We start from the raw sequence: 21,604 nt of genomic DNA on the forward strand, positions 1-21,604 counted from the left end.
TACCTTCCATTTCTTAATATTCTAGCAATTTGTGTTCACATTCAGAATTAGTAATTTATAAGACTGAATTCATGTAATGTTACAAATATTGTAATGGAAAAAGGCAGGTTAACATTTGATTCTTAATTTTATTGTCACTTACCTTCTCTGTGGACTGCGCAGTACCAAAAAAGATTGGAATAAAAGCTAACCAAATTATGCAGGTGGTGTACATAGTAAATCCAATGGGTTTTGCTTCATTGAAGGTCTCTGGAACCCCTCTTGTTTTAATAGCATACACAGTGCATGTGACCATCAAGAGAATACTGTATCCAAGGGAACAAATGAGAGAAAGATCAGAAATGTCACATTTGAGAACTCCCCTGGCATTTTCAGGATCTAGTGTCCTCTGCTCTCCATAGTCTACTACGATATGTGGTGGATCAACAGCAAACCAGATGAAGACTCCAAGAAGCTGCATGGATATGAGGCTGAAAGTGATCACCAACTGGGAAGCTGGGCTAATAAACTTTGGAGCTGTGACAGATTTTTTACCTTGCTCAAATATTCTGTGGATTCTATTAGTTTTTGTGAGCAAGGCAGAGTAACTGAAGCACATGCCGAGTCCTAAAAAGAGCCGTCGAAATGAGCAGATCACTGTGTCCGGAGCGGCGATCATTAAAAAAGTGATAGAGTAACAGAGAAAAATCCCAGTCAATAGCACATAGCTGAGTTCGCGGCCCGATGCTCTGACGATGGGTGTATCATTGTAGCGGACAAATGTCACGATGACAAAGGTGGTTGCAATAATTCCGAGAATAGCTATGAACACAGGCACGATGGCCCAGGGAGAATGCCACTCCAGTTTGATTATTGGGATAAGCTGGCAATCTGTGCGGTTGGCATTTGGTCGCTTATTAAATGGGCACAGTTCACAGGTGAGCTCATCCACTTGATAATGGTACCCTTCACAGCGTTCACAGTGCCAACAGCAAGGCACTCCTTTTACTGTTTTCTTTCTTTCCCCAGGTTTACAGGGCAGGCTGCAAACAGAAGCTGGATGTGTATGATCTCTGTTAGCCCACTGCATGTCTTCTACCTATGGGTATAAAAAATTAATGAGCCTTCCATTTTCCTTCATTTATAATATCCTAATCCTGGCCACAGGTTTGTTATAAATCATGGTTTGCTGACAGTACAAATACAGTTTACCATAATAAGCAACCTGTTTCTTTCCCTTATATTGACTTTATGAAAGTGTTAAATGATCGTGCCCAATAAATCATTCATGCCATGGGCTTGATGAGTGTCATTTGTTTCTATTTACCTCTTTACTGCCGACCAAATTGACATCTGTAAAGAGATTTATTGACTCCAGGCTAGTTTAAAGGCAAAATGTCCTACAGAAAGAAGTGTATAAACTAATCACATGCAAGTATAAATACCAGTAGTATTCCAACATTTAATTAGGAAATGTGGATGATGTGGGTTTTGAATTAATTTCTGGTACAGCAAAAGGACAGATTAAAATCTCCATGCATCAACTCTGACAGAATAAAAAGGACCAGGGAAGGATCCACTTCCATTTAGACATAATGCTATCTCTTCCAAGAAGAACCTGTTATCTGTTCATATGTTTTCATCCTTCAACTTTTGCTCAAAATGCATAAGAATATCTTTTTTTCCCACTTCTAGTAGGTAAAAATGTGTATACACCACAATATAATTAATAATTTAAAGAGATGTCACAGCTGCACTTCAGTCCTCCTGGTTTAAAAATTCCAATTTTTTTTTATAGTTTAAAATTCATACACGCAGTGCAACCTTGTTTCAAAGGGGCCATCAATCCTGGATCTCTCCACAATGACATATAACAAAATAGGAAGTCTCCCCCACAAAAAATAAAATAAAATCTATAAAGAAAACTAACAGATCTAACAAGATTCTTGCTTAACTTCTGCATCTTGGCCCAGATTCTGCCACCTTTACGCAGGTTGAGTAGCATTTTGTTCCACAAGGGATCCCACTGCTTTAAATAGAGCTACTTACAGAATAAGGTATTATTGCAAGTATGGCAGAATCTGGCCCTTTTCTTTGTGCTGCATCCATGCCCCATCCTTCATGTGTACATTATTTAATTAGATTGTAAGCTCTTAAGTGCAGGGACTGTGTCTTGATCCTTGCCTGTAAAGTGCCTAGCACAGTTCTGGATTTATAAATAAAACAGCAATAATAAACCTTTGTGTGGCATGGGTGTTTTCACCTCCCACTGGCAGAGGACAGAGTAAGGCCAGGTTGGCAAAGGTGATCATTTTGGCCTTAGCAGTTCCAGCAGTGTTACCACAAATTTCAGAGAGCAGCACACCATGTAAGGCAGCTGCTTCACAGCCCCACTCCCCTGCCTCCAAGCAGCCAAGCACCAACCATACAGCCATGTTGACGTGACAGTGGAGCCTCCATTCCCTTCTTCTGTGCCATAGGTGACCTTCTGGTTCATTTTATTCTTCACAGCAAAAGTGCCCAATTATAATGATGTGTCAAACATAAACACACTCATAAAGTCAAGTCTCTAAGGCCTAAATCTTCAAAGGGATTTCGGCATCTAACTCCCATTACAATCAATGGGAGTTTAGGTACTTAAATATCTTTGATGATCTGGGTCTAAGGGCCTGATGCAAAGCTCACTCAAGTCTATAGGAGTATGTCTACACTGGAATAAAACAGCTGTAGCTAAACTGTGTCAGCTAGGGTTGCCAGCTTTCTAATTGCACAAAACCAAACACGCTTGGCCCAGCCTCCTGCCCTGCCCCTTCTCTGAGGCCCTGCCCCACCACATCCTGGCCAATGGGAGCTGCAGCCCCAGCCTGCCTCAGCCCCACTGCGCTGCTGACTGGACTTTTAACATCCCGGTCAGCAGTGCTGACCAGAGCCACCAGTGGCCCTTTTTGACTGGGTGTTCTGATCAAAAACTGGATGCTTTGCAACCCTAGTGTCAGCTTACTCAAGGTCATGAGCAGTGTTCCCTCTAATTTTTCCCACACATGTATGGAATGAATTTTGTTATGTCACACATCACCTCCATATTGGTGCACATAACAAAATTCATGTGGTGGGGGTGGGGCCAAGGGGTTTGGAGTGTGGGAGGGGGGCTCAGGACAAAAGCAGAGGATTTGGGTGCGGTGGGGAGGGTGAGGGACTCAGGACTGGGGCAGAGGTTTGGGGTGCAGGGAGGAGGTGAGGGCTCTGCCTGGGGGTGCAGGTTCTGGAGTGGGGCTGGGGATGAGGGGTTTGGGATGCAGGCTGCCCAGGGGCTACAGCAGGGAGAGAGGACTCCCCCCAGCTCTTTCTCCCCACAGAAGCACCTGGGCTGGCAAGGGGAGAGGCACCTCTCCCCTGGCTGTGGCAGGTACATGCTGGGGCACGGTGGGGAGAGGCACCTCCCCCGTCACGGCAGGTCCCTGCTGGGGCTGGCAGAAAGAGGTGCCTCTCCCCACCATGGCAGGTCCGTGCTGGGGGAGAGGCATCTTTCTCCACCACAGTCCTGAGCCCTTGCGTGGGGCTTAATAGGCAGCTGTGCAGCTTAGAGGGAACTTAGGTAATGAGGCTTAGGCTACAGGGCTGTAAAATTGCAGTGTAGTCCTTTGGGCTCAGGTTGGAACCCGGGTTCTGGGACCCCAAAAGTGGGGAGAGTCCCAGAGCCTGGGCTGTAGGCCAAGCCCAAACGTCTACACTGCAGTGTTATAGCCCCACAGCCCGAGCCACACGAGTCTGAGTCAGCTGACATATGCCAACCAACATGGGCCAGCCATGGGTGTTTTATCACAGAGTAGACATAACCGTGGAGTCTTAAGCTATTCTACAGTCCTCTTGATTCTCAAGACCAGCAATCATACTATTTTGAGCAACCTAATTCATCCAATAGGAATGAAGGAAAAGTGTTGCTATGATTCTGAATGATAAGTACAGTATTAGCACTTTTCCCTCACATCGGTGCTATGAAGATAAATACATTAAAGACTGTGGGTAGAATTCTTTGAGGGGTCAACAAGCATGTGGACCAAGGAGATCCAGTGGATATAGTGTACTTAGATTTTTAGAAAGCCTTTGACCATGTCCCTCACCAAAGGCTCTTATGCAAAATAAGCTGCCACGGGATAAGGGAAGGTGCTTTCATGGATTGGTAACGGGTTAAAAGATAGGAAACAAAGGGTAGGTATAAATGGTCAGTTTTAAGAATGGAGGGAAGTAAATAGTGGTGTCCCCCAGGTGTCTGTACTGGGACCAGTACTATTCAACATAATCATAAATGATCTGAAAAAGGGGGTAAACAGTGAGGTGTTGTAGATGATACAAAATTACTAAAAGTAGTTAAGACCCAGGGAGACTGCAAAGAGCTACAAAAGGATCTCTCAAAACTGGGTGACTGGTCAACAAAATGGCAGATTAAATTTAATGCTGATAAATGCAAAGTAATGCACATTGGAAAGCATAATTCCAACTATACATATAAAATGATGGAGTCCAAATTAGCTGTTACCACTCACGAAAGAGATCTTGGAGTCATTGTGGATAGCTCTCTGAAAACATCAACTCTATGTGTAACAACAGTCAAAAAAGCGATCAGAATGCTGGGAATAATTAAGAAAGGGATAGATAATAGGACAGAAAATATCATGTTGCCTCTATATAAATCCATGGTACGCCGACGTCTTGAATACTGTGTGCAGATGTGGCGCCCCATCGCAAAAAAGATATATTAGAATTGGAAAAGGTTCAGAAAACGGCAACAAAAATGATTAGGAGTATGGAATGGCTTCCATATGAGGAGAGATTAATAAGACTGGGTCTTTTCAGCTTGGAAAAGAGACGGCTAAGGGGAGATATGATTGAAGTCTATAAAATCATGACTGGTGTAGAGAAAGTAGATAAGAAAATGTTGTTTACTCCTTCTCAAAATACAAGAACAAGGGGTCACCAAATGAAATTAATAGGCAGCAGGTTTAAAACAAATAAAAGAAAGTTTTTCTTCACACAATGCACAGTCAACCTGTGAAACTCCTTGCCAGAGGATGTTCTGAAGGCCAAGACCATAACAGGGTTCAAAAAAGAACTAGATATATTCATGGAGGATAGGTCCATCAATGGCTATGAGCCAGGATGGGCCAAAAATGGTGTCTCTAGCCTCTGTTTGCCAGAAGCTGGGAATGAGTGACAGGAGATGGATCACTTGATGATTATCTGTTCTGTTCATTCCTTTTAGGGCACCTGGCACTGGCCACTGTCAGAAGACAGGATACTGGGCTAGATGGACCTTTGGTCTGACCCAGTAGGGCCATTCTAATGTTCTTACATAATAGTAAGGTAATGGGGGGGCATACAAATACATCATTCATATTATATAAATCACTCGGGTACTTCTGAGTGTTTCTCTTGTTCAACTAGGCAAAATGGGCATGGTTTATTTTAATCTACTACTATGCAGTATTTGTTCTTGAATGTCCCTCAAAACTCTTGTGGTTGGTAAAAACACTTGAATGTCTCACAAGTTACATGATCCAGTGACAACAGAGGTAATAAATGCCCATCTTGAGAAGGTCAGTAGTAATGATTCACATTATAGTTTTCATTCCAGTAGATCTGGCACACAAAATATGTACCACATAATTCATATTATGACAATATAACGTTACAAATATTGGAAAAACTTCCCAGAAGAGCAAACTTGCTTCTTATTTTTTTTAAAAAAAAAAGTAATCATTTTAGTCTTGTTTCAGAGTAACAGCCGTGTTAGTCTGTATTCGCAAAAAGAAAAGGAGTACTTGTGGCACCTTAGAGACTAACCAATTTATTTGAGCATGAGCTTTCGTGAGCTACAGCTCACTGAGCTGTAGCTCACGAAAGCTCATGCTCAAATAAAGTGGTTAGTCTCTAAGGTGCCACAAGTACTCCTTTTCATTTTAGTCTTCTAAGCCTAGAATTATCTAAAACAGAGTGATCTTTCAAGGCTCAGAAAATGTATGTAAAAATAGGAAATATTCAATATTTGAGGTGGGTTGGAATGTTTTATTCCCCTATTTCACTTTATTTCTCCCAATTTTTTTTAAGGCTAATCTGATTATTAGATTCATAGATCCAGATTGCCCCAGACATGGAAAAAAGGTCCCTAGCAGACAGGAAATTCTGTGAGTCCCTGCTTATGGGATTTTCATTGCATCATTAAACCTTAGGAGAAAGAAGAAGTAGTAAGCAACTGGGCTTTCTAAATCCAAGGACACCCAGTAATCTTCAAAGTTGTTTTCCCTTCACAGAGTTTCACATTCAGCACTTCTTCTATACTTGGATATTCCTTTGGGTCTGGGGAAGGGTACAATGCTGCAGAAAGCAACTGTTCCCCCAGCTTTGCTCCATCCCACTCTACCACCCTCTTCCCCCAACCTCCACTGCTAGGGATCCCTGCAGATCACTCAGAGACCACTCCCATGGAGGCAGAGTGAGAGCAGGATGATACCACAGAGCAAGCGTTACTTTTCTTTGGTGTCCCCAGACCTGCTAGAGGTCCCCTTTACTCGCAGAAAGGGAAGCGGCAATCCAACTCACATAAATTAAAGACTGGAAAGACATGTTGCTGTAGGTCATCTAGCTGAACCCCCACGTACCTATAAACTTCCAGTATGCTATGCACTTCATATGTTTTAAAAACTTTATTTTACTTAATATGAATGTATTGAAGTAACTCAGTACATTTCACAATGGCCAGAGTCTTTTACAACACTCTCAAAAGCCCTTGCAGTTTTTCTAACATAAAGTGAACAATATAAAAATGGATTAAGCACCCCAAATCTCAAGGCATAATCAACCCGTAAATTGACAGGATTGCATTTTTCTCTGAATTTAACTGGAGACCCACTGGTTATAAGAAAGGATAGTAAGATACGAAAAGGAGAGGGAAGAAGACATGGGACAAGACTTTCACAATTGTTTGCCTAAAGCTAGGTTCCTAAATCCACACTGAGGCACTAAAATAAATGGTCTAATTTTCAGAAGTGTTGAATGTCCATAACTTCCACTGAAGTCAAAGGGAGCTGCTGGATGCTCAGCACTTTTGGTAATCAGGTCATTTATGTTGGTGTGTAAATATGGATTTAGGGGCAGAATTTTCAAAAGTGCCTAATGGAATACATTTAATTCAATTCATTGATTTAAATGCAAGTTAGTCTCCTTACATGCTTGGGTGCTTTGGAAACTCCCTCATGGGTCCTATCTGCATTTTTAGATGCCTAAATGCCTTTAAAAATCTCACAAAAAGTGATTTAGGAGCTTAACTTTACACACCTATTTTTTAAAAACTTGGTTTAGAAGAATAAAAATAAAAATAAGACAAAAATAAGATAGGAGAGAGGAGAAAGAAGAGAAAGTCCCAGTAAGAAAAAATAATAATTATTGTATCACTTCTGGGACTATTTTACCCAGGGTGAACAAGAGGCAGACCTTCTGTTGCTCAGACTCTGCTAAAGCTGGCTGAGGTCACTCAGATTATTTGATAGTCCTTGGTAAACTTTATTTCTGGTAGGCTCATTTTTGTTACTTACGTTTGTGTGTGCCAGCTTCTTTGTGCTCTCAACTACAACATCAGCACAAAACCAGGCAAATTACTATTTTAAATCCATCCTAATCTGTTGCCCAGGTTAGGTGAGTACAGAATAGGCTAGCTCAGATTTTATTATTGGTAATAGTTTAAACCTGATTATCAATTTTATTTCAGTGGCTCCTCTGAATTTTCAAACCAAACTCCTTGATGGAATTATGTGCTACCAAGATGTGTCTAAAGTTCCCTTAGCAAAAAAGGCATTAGATGATGAGCTGCCATTTTCCACTCTCTTAATGATTATCCGCATAATAACCAAAAACAGAGTTTATAATAATTTCCTTAAATTACAATATTTGTTCGTTTTAGCACTAATTTGTCCGGACAGAGAGAATGTGCCTTCCTTGCTATTTAATCCGGAATAACCATCATAAAAATCAACTATGTAGGAGATGTATGCCTGATGGAGTTGTAATTTGTTCAGATTTACAGCCCTAAAACTCATTATATCAGCTAACTGATATATATAACATAGACTGAATGCCGTTTCATAACAACGCTGAGTAAATAGTGCCAGCCTTTTATGAACAGTACAACTATATTTGTTCTTTAACCTCTAATAACAAAACTAAAAAATAACGCTGGGAGAGCTGGGTTAATACAAGGCATGATCTGTACATGCCGCAGTACAGCATACAGCAGGCATATTCGCAATCCAGCACCTACGTTCCTTTAGCTACTCAGCAACTAATTTAATTAGCAGTGCTCTTAGACACTAAAGCAGACCAACCATTAATGTTCTTAATAGGTTCCATAACAGGTTTTTTGAAGCAGACTTTCCATTATTAATGACAATAGTATTTGAGGGAGGGCCAAATTCTGCCCTCCCTCAAATATTACAGTAACCAATGACAATATCAGAACCTGGACGAGAGAGAGAGAGAGAGAGAGAGAGAGAGAGAGAGAGAGAGAAACAGATTGATCTTATTGCTGGGGCAACCCCACTGACTTTCCTGGGAAGGACAGAATCTGAAGAATAAATCATGGTTTTATAGGTGTTCATCAGGGCTCTAACTAAATATTATTGCAAGGCCCATAAAATTGCTTCAAGATATATAATATTATAACTTATCATTAGGAAATTACCTTGTATTTCAACTTTTTAAAACATTAGTTCAGAACCTGATATTTACTCAATGACAATTCAATAACAGAAAGATATTTCTTTAAGGATAATGCTGTAATGAGCTGAATAATACTAGCTATAGACAGAGGAAGTCATCAATCAGTAGTATCTCTCTAGGATATAAATGGTGTATTCTGGTGGCATTAATTGAACAAACAGGCTAATGTTTTCATTTAGAGTCAGGCAACTCAGTTCTTCAGAAGCATCAAGACTTCTGAGTATCAGTTAATATGGCTTTTAAAACATATTCTAATCCTGATTTATAAAAATGACCAAGAACTAAAATGTTACCCACAGCTCTTTCCAAGAGTTTTGCTTAGTTCTGTCACAGATCCCTACAATTATGTCTTTTCTGACTAAAGGTTCATCACTGAAGCAAAACAACAGCATGATATAATACAATTTAGTCTAATATTTAGCCTTTTGCATTCTATAACGTATCTATAACTCCCAAAGTACAAGTTAAACTCTCATGTACCTTGTCCAACCAAGTAATTTGAACCATTACGTTCAGAAATTAAACTGAAACTGACTCACCAAAAGTGAATGTTATTCATTACAAGCCTAAATATGATGATCATTGGATTTGGCCTGCTAGCCAGTTTTTATAGCTCCCAAGACAGGCTGGTGTACTTACAGGCTGAAATTACAAATATTTAACTATGGATGTTTAGACAGGAAACAAGTCAAGGGCAACCAATCCATCAGAAAGCAAACAGAGTCAGAGATAAAAACTGTCAGGAATCTGGTTTGCCAATGGCAGTGTCAAGTCAGTTTCATTACTAACTTCATCATGTTTGCTGTGAAATGTAAGCCCCTGACCGCACTGCCTGATGTTTTCCTGCACATTGAATATTGATTGTCATTTCCTGGATGCCCAGGTTTAGACATCTGCCTAAAGCTTGACAAGGTCTTCTACTTTACTACAGGTTTCAGAGTAACAGCCGTGTTAGTCTGTATTCGCAAAAAGAAAAGGAGTACTTGTGGCACCTTAGAGACTAACCAATTTATTTGAGCATGAGCTTTCGTGAGCTACAGCTCACTTCAAGTGAGCTGTAGCTCACGAAAGCTCATGCTCAAATAAATTGGTTAGTCTCTAAGGTGCCACAAGTACTCCTTTTCTTTTTACTTTACTACAATCAGTTATAAAATAATCCAATCCTAAATGAAGCAGACTGGATGAAGATTCTGAATAACAGAATCAAATATAATTATCACTAATGCACCAGCTTGGAATGTTGTGAGAAATGTCATTATCTCCATTTTAAATCAGGGAAAAGAGAGGCATGGAAAAGCTAAGTCATTACATACTGAATCTCTGTTAGAATCAGGATGAGAGATTAAGACTCCTCTTAACCCACTAGACCACAATCCTTCCTAGGCAAACCACTGAACCTCTCTATGGGTACATCTACATTTTGTGCTGCAGCTGTATATTCCAGCTCAAGGAGGCATACTTGCAGTAGGTCTGACTGAGCTAGCATTTTAAAAACAGAGTGTAGCCATGGCAGCACAAGCTGCAGGAGAGACTAGCTGCCCATAGTACAGTCTCGTCTGGAATGCTAGGCATGTACTCAGGGTGGCTTGTCCGCTTGTGCCACTGTATTTTTAAGCACACTAGCTCAATCAGCACTAGTGTGGGTATGTCTCCTCAAGTTTGTCTACACCTCCAGCTCAAAGTGTAGACAGACGCTACTACCTCTCAGTTTCACTAGTTGTAAGATGGGGCAATGATATTTACCATATCTGAAACCCTGAAAATATATAAGATTTAAGATATCCCCAATTACATGTAGGTAGGTCAATTATCCCCATTATTTGGGAAGAAAGATACAGAAAGATGAACTGACAATAATGTGTTCTAAAGGAATTTGTATAGGACTGACAGTCAATAGGCCTGGTTGTGTGATACTAGTGTGATGTTGAACCCTATAAGGCTTTATGGAAATATGCTTATGAATGTATATGTGACCTAACTGGAATATATTTTATGCTACATATGCCATGTAACCTATCTCTGTAAAGGTTATGATTTACTGAATCTATTCATCCTATTTGTATGCATGTATCATTTTTGTATTCAAAGTTATGAATATTGGCTCTGTACTGGTTTGATTTTAAGTAACCTTAGTAAGGCATTTCGGCAGCTTCTTTAGAAAGGAATTTGCAAGTTAAGTGCCCAGTCAAGAAACACTTAACGGACAATGGATCTTGGAAGGCTCTAATCCACATAAGAAGACTACTTGAGGACATTCAAGGTAGCATGTGAACCATGGCTGCTGCCTGTAAGTTCTGAATCATGCATGGACATGTGACTTGCCCATGTGACTCCAAAACTCCATTTTGTAGCTGGATTCTACACAGTGGGAGGGAGGGGTGTCCACCCACAAGAGAAAGTCTATTTAAACCCCTGGGAGACTCCTCTATTTGGTCTTCAGCTGGCTCAAGAGGTAGCAGCTCCACCCCAAAGGATACCTTAAAGAAACTGGTACAAAGGACAGTAACTACAGGGGGTGTGAGTGATTGCTGGATCCAGACTAGAAGGAGACTAGTCTGTAAAAGGAAGCTTACTGGAACACCTTTGTGGGTGAGGTTTTACCTGTATTCAGTTTTCTTACTGGCATAGACTTGTGTGTTTTATCTTATTTTGCTTGGTAATTCACTGGGAAGATCTGAGGGTGCAAGGGAACATGGCCTGCAAACCAACCCTCAGGTTTATAATCCACCAAAGCCATTGGTGCCCATTGACATCTGCATTGGAACAACCCTTCTGGGTACTTTGGGGTGATAACCTCAGGTAGATAATAGTTTTAAATAAAGTTGTGGCCTCTGCATTTAACCATATTATGATGTCTGTCTCTTATTGTTGCTGTGTCCATATAAATAACAACATCTACCAACTTGACTAAAAAATATCTGTAAAGTTCTATATCAGAACAAAGTACTATTAAAGCCTGACAGGGATAGAGTAATTCTGCACAACGTGACTCACAGTTGTGTGTTTAATACATTAGACCCCAAGGCCTCTCGAGACCACCATGTTATCTTGTCTTTTTACAAAACTATTTCTGTATTTTCAGAACAAAAATGATTTTCAATCTTTCTCAAGCATTCCAATAGAGTAAAAATAATGTGCATGAAATTTTGAAATAAACATTGATTATTTTAAATGCTCCAATTTCACACACTTTTTTTTTTTACTGATAAACAGAAAAAAAATGTAACAACAACAACAAACATGAGTTTGTGTAAGAAATATTTCTCCCAATATTACCACAAAAGCAGCTTGGGTAGATAAGGACAGTTGTGGTATTGAAGCTGCTGACAGGAACTGGAAGTCCTGGCACAGTCAAGGAATTATGATGTGATTGGAATAATAGATACTTGGTGGGATAACTCACATGACTGCAGTACTGTCATAGAGGGATATAAACTGTTCAGGAAGGACAGGCAGGGCAGAAAAGGTGGGGGAGTTGCACTGTATGTAAGAGAGCAGTATGACTGCGCAGAGCTCAAGGATGAAACTGCAGAAGAACCTGAGTGTCTCTGGATTAAGTTTACAAGTGTGAGCAACAAGGGTGATGTCATGGTGGGAGTCTGCTATAGACCACCAGACCAGGGGGATGAGGTGGACAAGGCTTTCTTCCGGCTACTCACAGAAGTTACTAGATTGCAGACCCTGGTTCTCATGGAAGACTTCAATCACCCTGATATCTGTTGGGAGAGCAATACAGCAGTTCACAGACAATCCAGGAAGTTTTTTGGAAAATGTAGGGGACAATTTCCTGGTGCAAGTGCTGGAGGAACCAATTAGGGGCAGAGCTCTTCTTGACCTGCTGCTCACAAACCGGGAAGAATTAGGAGGGGAAGCTAAAGTGGATGGCAACCTGGGAGGCAATGACCATGAGATGGTCGAGTTCAGGATCCTGACACAGGGAAGAAAGGAGAGCAGCAGAATACAGACCCTGGACTTCAGAAAAGCAGACTTTGACTCCCCCAGGGAACTGATGGACAGGATCCCCTGGGAGAATAACTTGAGGGGTAAAGGAGTCCAGGAGAGCTGGCTGTATTTTAAAGAATCCTTACTGAGGTTACAGGGACAAACCATCCTGATGTGTAGAAAGAACAGTAAATATGGCAGGCGACCAGCTTGGCTTAACAGTGAAATCCTTGCTGATCTTAAACACAAAAAAGAAGCTTACAAAAAGTGGAAGATTGGACAAATGACCAGGGAAGAGTATAAAAATATTGCTCGGGCATGCAGGAGTGAAATCAGGAAGGCCAAATCACACCTAGAGTTGCAGCTAGCAAGAGATGTTAAGAGTAACAAGAAGGGTTTCTTCAGGTATGTTAGCAACAAGAAGAAAGTCAAGGAAAGTGTGGGCCCCTTACTGAATGAGGGAGGCAACCTAGTGACAGAGGATGTGGAAAAAGCTAATGTACTCAATGCTTTTTTTGCCTCTGTCTTCACAAACAAGGTCAGCTCCCAGACTGCTGCACTGGGCAGCACAGCATGGGGAGGAGGTGACCAGCCCTCTGTGGAGAAAGAGGTGGTTAGGGACTATTTAGAAAAGCTGGACGAGCACAAGTCCACGGGGCCAGATGCGCTGTATCTGAGAGTGCTAAAGGAGTTGGCGGATGTGATTGCAGAGCCATTGGCCATTATCTTTGAAAACTCATGGTGATCGGGGGAGGTCCCGGACGACTGGAAAAAGGCTAATGTAGTGCCCATCTTTAAAAAAGGGAAGAAGGAGGATCCTGGGAACTATAGGCCAGTCAGCCTCACCTCAGTCCCTGGAAAAATCATGGAAGAGGTCCTCAAGGAATCAATTCTGAAGCACTTAGAGGAGAGGAAAGTGATCAGGAACAGTCAGCATGGATTCACCAAGGGCAAGTCACGCCTGACTAATCTAATTGCCTTCTATGACAAGATAACTGGCTCTGTGGATGAAGGGAAAGCCGTGGATGTGTTGTTCCTTGACTTTAGCAAAGCTTTTGACACGGTCTCCCACAGTATTCTTGCCAGCAAGTTAAAGAAGTCTGGGCTGGATGAATGGAAGATAAGGTGGATAGAAAGTTGGCTAGATTATCAGGCTCAACGAGTAGTGATCAATGGCTCACTAGTTGGCAGCCGGTATCAAGTGGAGTGCCCCAAGGGTCGGTCCTCGGGCCGGTTTTGTTCAATATCTTCAAAAATGATCTGGAGGATGGTGTGGATTGCACCCTCAGCAAGTTTGCAGATGACACTAAACTGGAAGGAGAGGTAGATACGCTGGAGGGTAGGGATAGGATACAGAGGGCCCTAGACAAATTAGAGGATTGGGCCAAAAGAAATCTGAAGAGGTTCAACAAGGACAAGTGCAGAGTCCTGCATGTAGGACGGAAGAATCCAATGCACTGCTACAGACTAGGGACCGAATGGTTAGGCAGCAGTTCTGCAGAAAAGGACCTAGGGGTTACAGTGGACGAGAAGCTGAATATGAGTCAACAGTGTGCCCTTGTTGCCAAGAAGGCCAATGGCATTTTGGGATGTATAAGTAGGAGCATTGCCAGCAGATCGAGGGACGTGATTGTCCCCCTCTATTCGACATTGGTGAGGCCTCATCTGGAGTACTGTGTCCAGTTTTGGGCCCCACACTACAAGAAGGATGTGGAAAAATTGGAAGGAGTCCAGCAGAGGGCAACAAAAAGGATTAGGGGACTGGAACACATGACTTATGAGGAGAGGATGAGGGAACTGGGATTGTTTAGTCTGCAGAAGAGAAGAATGAGGGGGGATTTGATAGCTGCTTTCAACTACCTGAAAGGGGGTTCCAAAGAGGATGGCTCTAGACTGTTCTCAGTGGTAGCAGATGACAGAACAAGGAGTAATGGTCTCAAGTTGCAGTGGGGGAGGTTTAGGTTGGATATTAGGAAAAACTTTGTCACTAGGAGGGGGTGAAAAACTGAAATGCGTTACCTAGGGAGGTTGTGGAATCTCCTTCCTTAGATATTTTTAAGGTCAGGCTTGACAAAGCCCTGGCTGGGATGATTTAGTTGGGGATTGGTCCTGCTTCGAGCAGGGGGTTGGACTAGATGACCTCCTGAGGTCCCTTCCAACCCTGATATTCTATAATTCTATGATATCGAATCAGAATGATAATTGAGTGTATTCATTTGACACATATATTCATCAGCTATATGGCATGTTACTAGAGGATATAAGGGGTAAATTGTTTTTGGTTGTTGGTATTTGTGTGGCTTAATCTTTTCAATAGATCCATCAGTTAGAAAAAATAATATGCTTTACATCATGTTAAAGTACTAAATGCTCCTGCTAGTTGTTTTTCCTTTGTTGCTGTTTGTTTTAAAGTTACATTTATGTGGGTGAAAAAATCTCTATATTCATTCCTCCCACAGCAAAATAACTGCCTGCAAGTATACAATGAATATATTCTCATGCATTCCACTTGACACTGTATTTCCATTGTGTTTGAAACCCTTGCTTAGAAATCAGCAACTCAAAAGGCAACTCATTTTGTTGAAAATAACCTGTGAAAGATAACTTTTTTCCTAGAAGTTATAATGGACTACAGGAAAAAGTAGGCATGACTCTTCATCAGAATGACCACATTGGGCCACACCAATGTTCCATCTACCCCGGATCCTGTCTTCTGACAGCAGCCAGTGCCAGATGTTTCAAAGAGGATGAACAGAACAGGACAATTTTGCGTGATCCATCCCCTGTCGTCTTGTTCCACCCTCTGGTAGTTGGAAATTTAGGGAAACCCAGGGCATGGACTTGCATCCCTGAATCTCTTGGCTAATCGACGGTGATGGACCTATCCTCCATGAACTTATTTAATTCTTTTTTCAACCCAGTTATAATTTTGGGCTTCATAACATCCAATGGCAATGAGTTTCAGAGGTTCTCTGTGTGCTGAGTGAAGTACTTGCTTTTGTTTATTTAAACCTGCTGTCTGTTAATTTCAGCAGTTGATCCCTCAGTTCTTGTGTTATGTGAAGGGGGTAAATAATAATTCCCAACTTACTCTTTTCATACCATTCATGATTTTATAGATTTCTAGGTTGACCGTATTTCCCTGTGCTGAAAACGAGACACAGGGTAAAAGATGGTCAATGTTCAGGTGCTGGCCTAAGCCCTTGTGTTGATGCTTGCCTGAGCTGAGATACTTGGCATCGCAGTTTGCCTGAGTCCTGCTGCCTGGGGCTGGTGTCACCACTCGCTGGAGCTGACATCACGGATGCCACAACTTTTTTGGCAAAACTGGACATTTGTCCTGTTTGCTCTTGCCTGAACATTGCTCCGTGCCCCCCCAGAGCAAGACTAAATGGAACAAATGCCCAGTTTTGCCAAAAAAAGTCATGACTTCCAGGACAGAGCTTAAAAAGGGAACTTACCAAACCTTGCACCCCACTTTCTGGACAAGGTTTGGTAAAAAGCCTCACCAATTTGCCTAGGTGACTACAGACCCAGACCCTTGGATCTTAAGAACAATGAACAATCCTCCCAACACTTGCACCCCCCCTTTCCAGGGAAATGTTGGATAAAAAGCCTCACGAATTTGCATAGGTGATCACAGACCCAAACCCTTGGATCTGAGAACAATGAAAAAGCATTCAGGTTTCTTACAAGAAGACTTTTAATAGAAATAGGAGTAAATAGAAATAAAGAAATTCCCCCTGTAAAATCAGGATGGTAGATACCTTACAGGGTAATTAGATTTAAAACATAGAGAAGCCCTCTAGGCAAAACCTTAAGTTACAAAAAAGATACACAGACAGAAATAGTTATTCTATTCAGCACAGTTCTTTTCTCAGCCATTTAAAGAAATCATAATCTAACACATACCTAGCTAGATTACTTACTAAAAGTTCTAAGACTCCATTCCTGGTCTATCCCCAGCAGAAACAACATATAGACAGAGACACAGACCCTTTGTTTCTCTCCCTCCTCCCAGCTTTTGAAAGTATCTTGTCTCCTCATTGGTCATTTTGGTCAGGTGCCAGTGAGGTTACCTTTAGCTTCTTAACCCTTTACAGGTGAAAGGAGCTTTTCCCTGGCCAGGAGGGATATTAAAGGGGTTTACCCTTCCCTTTATATTTATGACATGCCCTAACCACTGCCTGCTCTTCCTCCTGTGATCAACAGGGATGTGGATTGGTTTCAGTTTCCCCAATGCTCATAGGTGCATCAAAGTGGTAGGAGAAGGAGTGAAGAAATATTAGGATCAGGCAGTAATGGCATAGAGAAGAAAGTCAAGAACGAGGAGGAGTGGCCAGGGAAAGGGAAAAGGAGGTCAAAACTGCTATCAGGAAGATAGGTGTTGCCAAAGATGAGAACAGCTACCAAGAAGGCAAAGAAGGGTAAGTAACTACTAAGGAGAGTGAACAAACAGGAGAGGGTAACCACCCAGAGAAATTAAGGGGAAGGGGTGAGATGCCTAGATAGAGAACCACCAGGAGAAGACTCCAGATCAATGAGGCTTATATTACTTTTTTATTTTATTTTATTCATATTTTGACCCCTTGAGATATTACTTTGAAGGTTGTTTTCTGCTGCTTCTTGGTATTCAAGCTAGATTTTGGCAATGTAAAGTAATTGCCCCACCGCTCCAGCATAAACTGGGAGGAAGAGTCTGGAGAAAAGAAAGCAGGGAAGTACATTACCTAGTTCTCATTGGAACTTCTGGCAAACCTTGGCCAAGTTTGGAGTGAACATTTCCAGAGTTATGGCTTGCACATTTGTAGTGAAACCTGATTAGTCTGATAACTTCACACTGAAGCAAGCATTTGAGAATGGGGCTTCATAAAATAGACACAGAAACCCAGCAAATGTCAAATATTTGCAGGTTTGATAATTATGTGTGTGGCAGGCTGGCAAGCCCTAAGAACCATGCATTAAAATTTTTCTGTGATCACTGGAAACACATTGCTGGTGACATGCAGCTTTCATAATTCAAAGAAACCAATTATTTAAACTCTTAAAACATGAGCAACAATTTCTCAAAAAATAAACACCAGAAACCAAAAAACACTGTACACAGCATATTAGCTTCTGTTCTGATCAGAAAGACTCTTATCCTCTCCACTTCCCTTGCGCTCAGTATCCACTAGGATTAATAAAGCTATATTGGAGTGCTGCTTATCTTATGTTCATAATAAAAAATGATTTTGATGAAAGAAGAAAACTAGAGTTAAAAGGGAGACTAGAGTGGAGGAAGAAAATGTAGTGAACAGAAAGGAATTAATGTGAGTCGGTGGATGTATATCTCTCACACCCCTAAACGCTTACGATGGAATCCTGGCCCTACTGAAGTCAATGGAATTTGCTTATAACTGCCGTGGAGCAGGATTTCACCCCCAGGGCCCAGTCCTTCAATCGTAAGCAATGAAACTCATGGTAGCTGCACACTTATAAAGTGGGACACATCATGGACATTTTACACGGGAGCGCATCATATCACTGCACCATAATCTGCACTGTTTGCCTATTAGCTCCCAGGTAGAAATTGTTGGTTTTAAACTGAATGGCTTGGGACCTGATTACATAAGAGCCTGCTTCTCTCCTCATGTGAGAGGGAAACAGCTAAGTGAGCAACAAAAGCTCTTGAACTAACACCCTCTTGGTTTAAAAGGTAGGCGCTGGTAATAATAATAATTTTCTGGGACAGATCTCACTTTTGGAATGCATTCCCTTCTTCAGTCTGCCAGAAGCCAGAGGCCAGATTTGTAAACCACCAAGGGAGGCTGCAAGGATCATCTTTCCCCCTCAGGCTTATGGGGAAAGGGGAGGGTGCAGTGTAGTCTGGTGGGCTGTCAGATAAGGGGTTACTGACATTGCTGCAGATAAGTATTACTGTGGATTTTTATGGCATTCCAGGATGCATTTTTCTGTGTTTGTGTATGATTTATATTTTTGAAGTTGTAAATTTTAATTGCCATAAAAGCACCTAGAGCGGGAGAAAGGCTCTTCACTTTCAAGGGAAATAAAAAAAATTACCCTCTTCTACTTAAAGTTTTTATGCCCCAGAAGTATGCTACTCAAGTTGCTCTCAAGAGACTTTAAGTTAGTACATAACACATTTCCCGTGGAGTGTTCTCAAAGAAAATATATGACAGCAAATGAATCATAGAGAGTAATTGCAAGAATGACCGCATCTTTTCTATTATACTTGTGGGCAGGGGCGCTGAAACAATTTGCATAGTGGGGGTGCTGAGAGCCATTGAACCACACTGTAAACCCTGTATATAATGGAAACCACTCCAAACCAGGGAGTGTGGCAGCACCCCCAGCACCCCTAGTTCCAGCAACGATGCTTCTCGGATTTTCTTGAGAATTCATATTCATTTCTTGTAATTCATATTAAAATTGGTGACAAATTTGTGTCGGGGAAACACAGCTAACTTTAATTATTCTTTGCATTTCTATAGTACCTTCCATGCGACCATCTTAAGATACTTTTCAAACATTAGTGAATTTAGGCTCATAACATCCCCACCATATACCACAGTGATAGATATGGTAGGAGAACCTAAATAGAACAGAGAGACCCAGATCATTTTCAGATGTTTAAAGGAGAAGGCTACAACACATTAATACTTAACTTTCACCACCAGCTGAACTAACCAGCTACTATACCATCTTTCTTTTTTGTACTTTTTTTTTTGGGGAGGGGGGGGGAGGATGGAGTGGAGTCAAAGGAGGGAATTGAGCTATTTATTTATATAATATGTTTTTCCATTTTCAATCCTCGAGGGGGCCATTTAGGGATCTGGGGCAAAAAGAAAAGAGGGGAAAATTTTAGGGGGGAGGGATAGCTCAGCGGTTTGAGCATTGGCCTGCTAAAGCCAGGACTGTGAGTTCAATCCTTGAGTGGGACATTTAGGGATCTGGGACAAAAATTGGGGATTGGTCCTGCTTTGAGCAGCGGGTTGGACTAGATGACCTCCTGAGGTCCCTTCCAACCCTGATATTCTATGATTATGATTCTATGAACTTGAAGCATTTCACCTTGCTAAATCCAGAGATTTATATATTGATATTACTTTAAGTGCTATCAGCTGTCACTATAATAAGTCATATTTCTTTTTTTAACTACATGCCAGTTCTTTTTAGGGAAAAGTCAGATCTTCCTACTGTAATTAGCTCCTGATATGTCAGTTCTACATAGACAAAAGAAAATCACATCGGCGTTTTAAACATGATTCCAGTGCTGGGTGAATAAACTGGATCCAAACATCTGAAAACCTGAACTGGTTCAGAACTGTGAGACAAATGTTTGTTTGTATTTTGAGACGTCAAGCTGCAAAGGAAAAGCTTGTTTTCAGGTCTGTTTTGCCACTTATATGAAGAGTCAATACATAATTTGAAAATTCTACACTTGGACTTAGTGAGCTGCGAACACAGAAAACAAGCAAGAGAAACAAATTTAAGCTACAGAAAATACTGTCAAGAAGATTTACTAGAAGAAATATCTTTTTGCTAGGGATAAAAGACAAACATGAACAAAAAAGTAGAGAAGACTCAAAGCATAAAACATTTTGAGCTGCAATAAAAATTAAATAAAGAGAAACAGTAGTAAAAGTAAAACATTTGATGTCACATTGGAGACCCCCAGTTAAAAGGTTTCAGGATCTGACTGCTGGGACACTAAAGACCAGATATATCACAGAGATTGAAAATTTTGTTTCCAAGGGGGGAAAATAAGAGGGGATTGCTGATGATCACACCATTCCTCATGATTTCCCAGCCACCTGATTATACAGCATTAGAGATATCAAAAGTAGAGATGCTGGATTCATCCCAGTTATCCAGAGGGAAAGTGCTGCTGTGAGGGAAAGCAAAGGAAGGGCTCAAAGTAAATGAGAAGGGCCCCAGATTGTAGGCATGGTTTTTGGGGTAAGCTGTGTACCTACATCCCACCCACAAATGAGGGGAAATGCATCAACATGTGTGTCATGGACATATTTCAGTTTGGAAAATAATTAAGTGGGCTTCATATATTGTCCCACGTGAAGGAGCAAAATCCAGTCCAGAGGTAATAAAGGCATGGGTTACCATGGTGAATTCTGTGTCTGAATGTAAAGATCTTATGCATCTAGCAAGGAACAGATCTAAAAGGCACATTTCACTACTGAAACCCTCTGAAGTGGCATCAGGTGTACTGCAAGTTAGTGAATGCATAGTGCAAAGAATGGAAAACAGCCTCAATATTGAAGGCATTAATCTTCTCTACTATAACAGCCCTGTCAAATGCTTCCTCCACACCACGAACATCACCTCCCTCATATCCAGACTGAGCTTCAACTTCACTATCATTCAAGTACTAATCTGGAGAGATTCATAGATTCTAAGGCCAGAAGGGACCATTGTGACATCTAGTCTGACTTCTTGTATGACACAGGCAATAGAACTGTCCCAAAATAATTCCTAGAGCTTTTTAATAGAACATCCTGTCTTGATTTAAAAATGGTCAGTGATTGAGAATACACCCACAACCCTTAGTAAATTGTTCAAATGTTTAATTACTCTCGCCATTAAAAATGTATGCCTTATTTCCAGTCTCAATTAATCCAGCTTGAACTTCGAGCCATTGGATCATGTTATACTTTTCTCTGCTAGATTGAAGAGCCCATTATTAAATATTTATTCCCCATGTAGGTACTTATTGACTGTAATCAAGTCATCTGTGAGGGAGCAGAGGAACTGCCACCTGGCACAACAGGGGTTAGAGAAAACGTGTGTGCTCAGCTAGCCCCACCCCAGTATACATACAGTGGATGCCAGGCCTGGAGCAGGGAGAAGAGAAGGGAGCCTGGCTCAATTGGGGGCTGACTGGCAAGGAGGCAGG

At 41.3% G+C, this 21,604-nt stretch overlaps 1 protein-coding gene across 4 annotated transcripts in view; it reads right to left on the reverse strand.

Moving 5' to 3' along the window:
- The window catches only part of GRM8 (glutamate metabotropic receptor 8), a 487,038-nt gene that overhangs the window by 60,294 nt on the left and 405,140 nt on the right, over nt 1-21,604 (reverse strand). For 3 of the 4 annotated variants that reach the window (XM_048836886.2, XM_048836885.2, XM_048836887.2), the window contains exon 9: nt 143-1,078. The exons of the other annotated variant lie outside the window; for it this stretch is intronic. In XM_048836886.2, the coding sequence (XP_048692843.1) occupies nt 143-1,078 (936 nt within the window). The remainder of the gene's footprint in view (nt 1-142; nt 1,079-21,604) is intronic. 4 annotated transcript variants of the gene reach the window in all.

This window comes from Caretta caretta, chromosome 1 (assembly GCF_965140235.1).
Source record: "Caretta caretta isolate rCarCar2 chromosome 1, rCarCar1.hap1, whole genome shotgun sequence".
Lineage (NCBI taxonomy): Eukaryota > Metazoa > Chordata > Testudines > Cheloniidae > Caretta > Caretta caretta.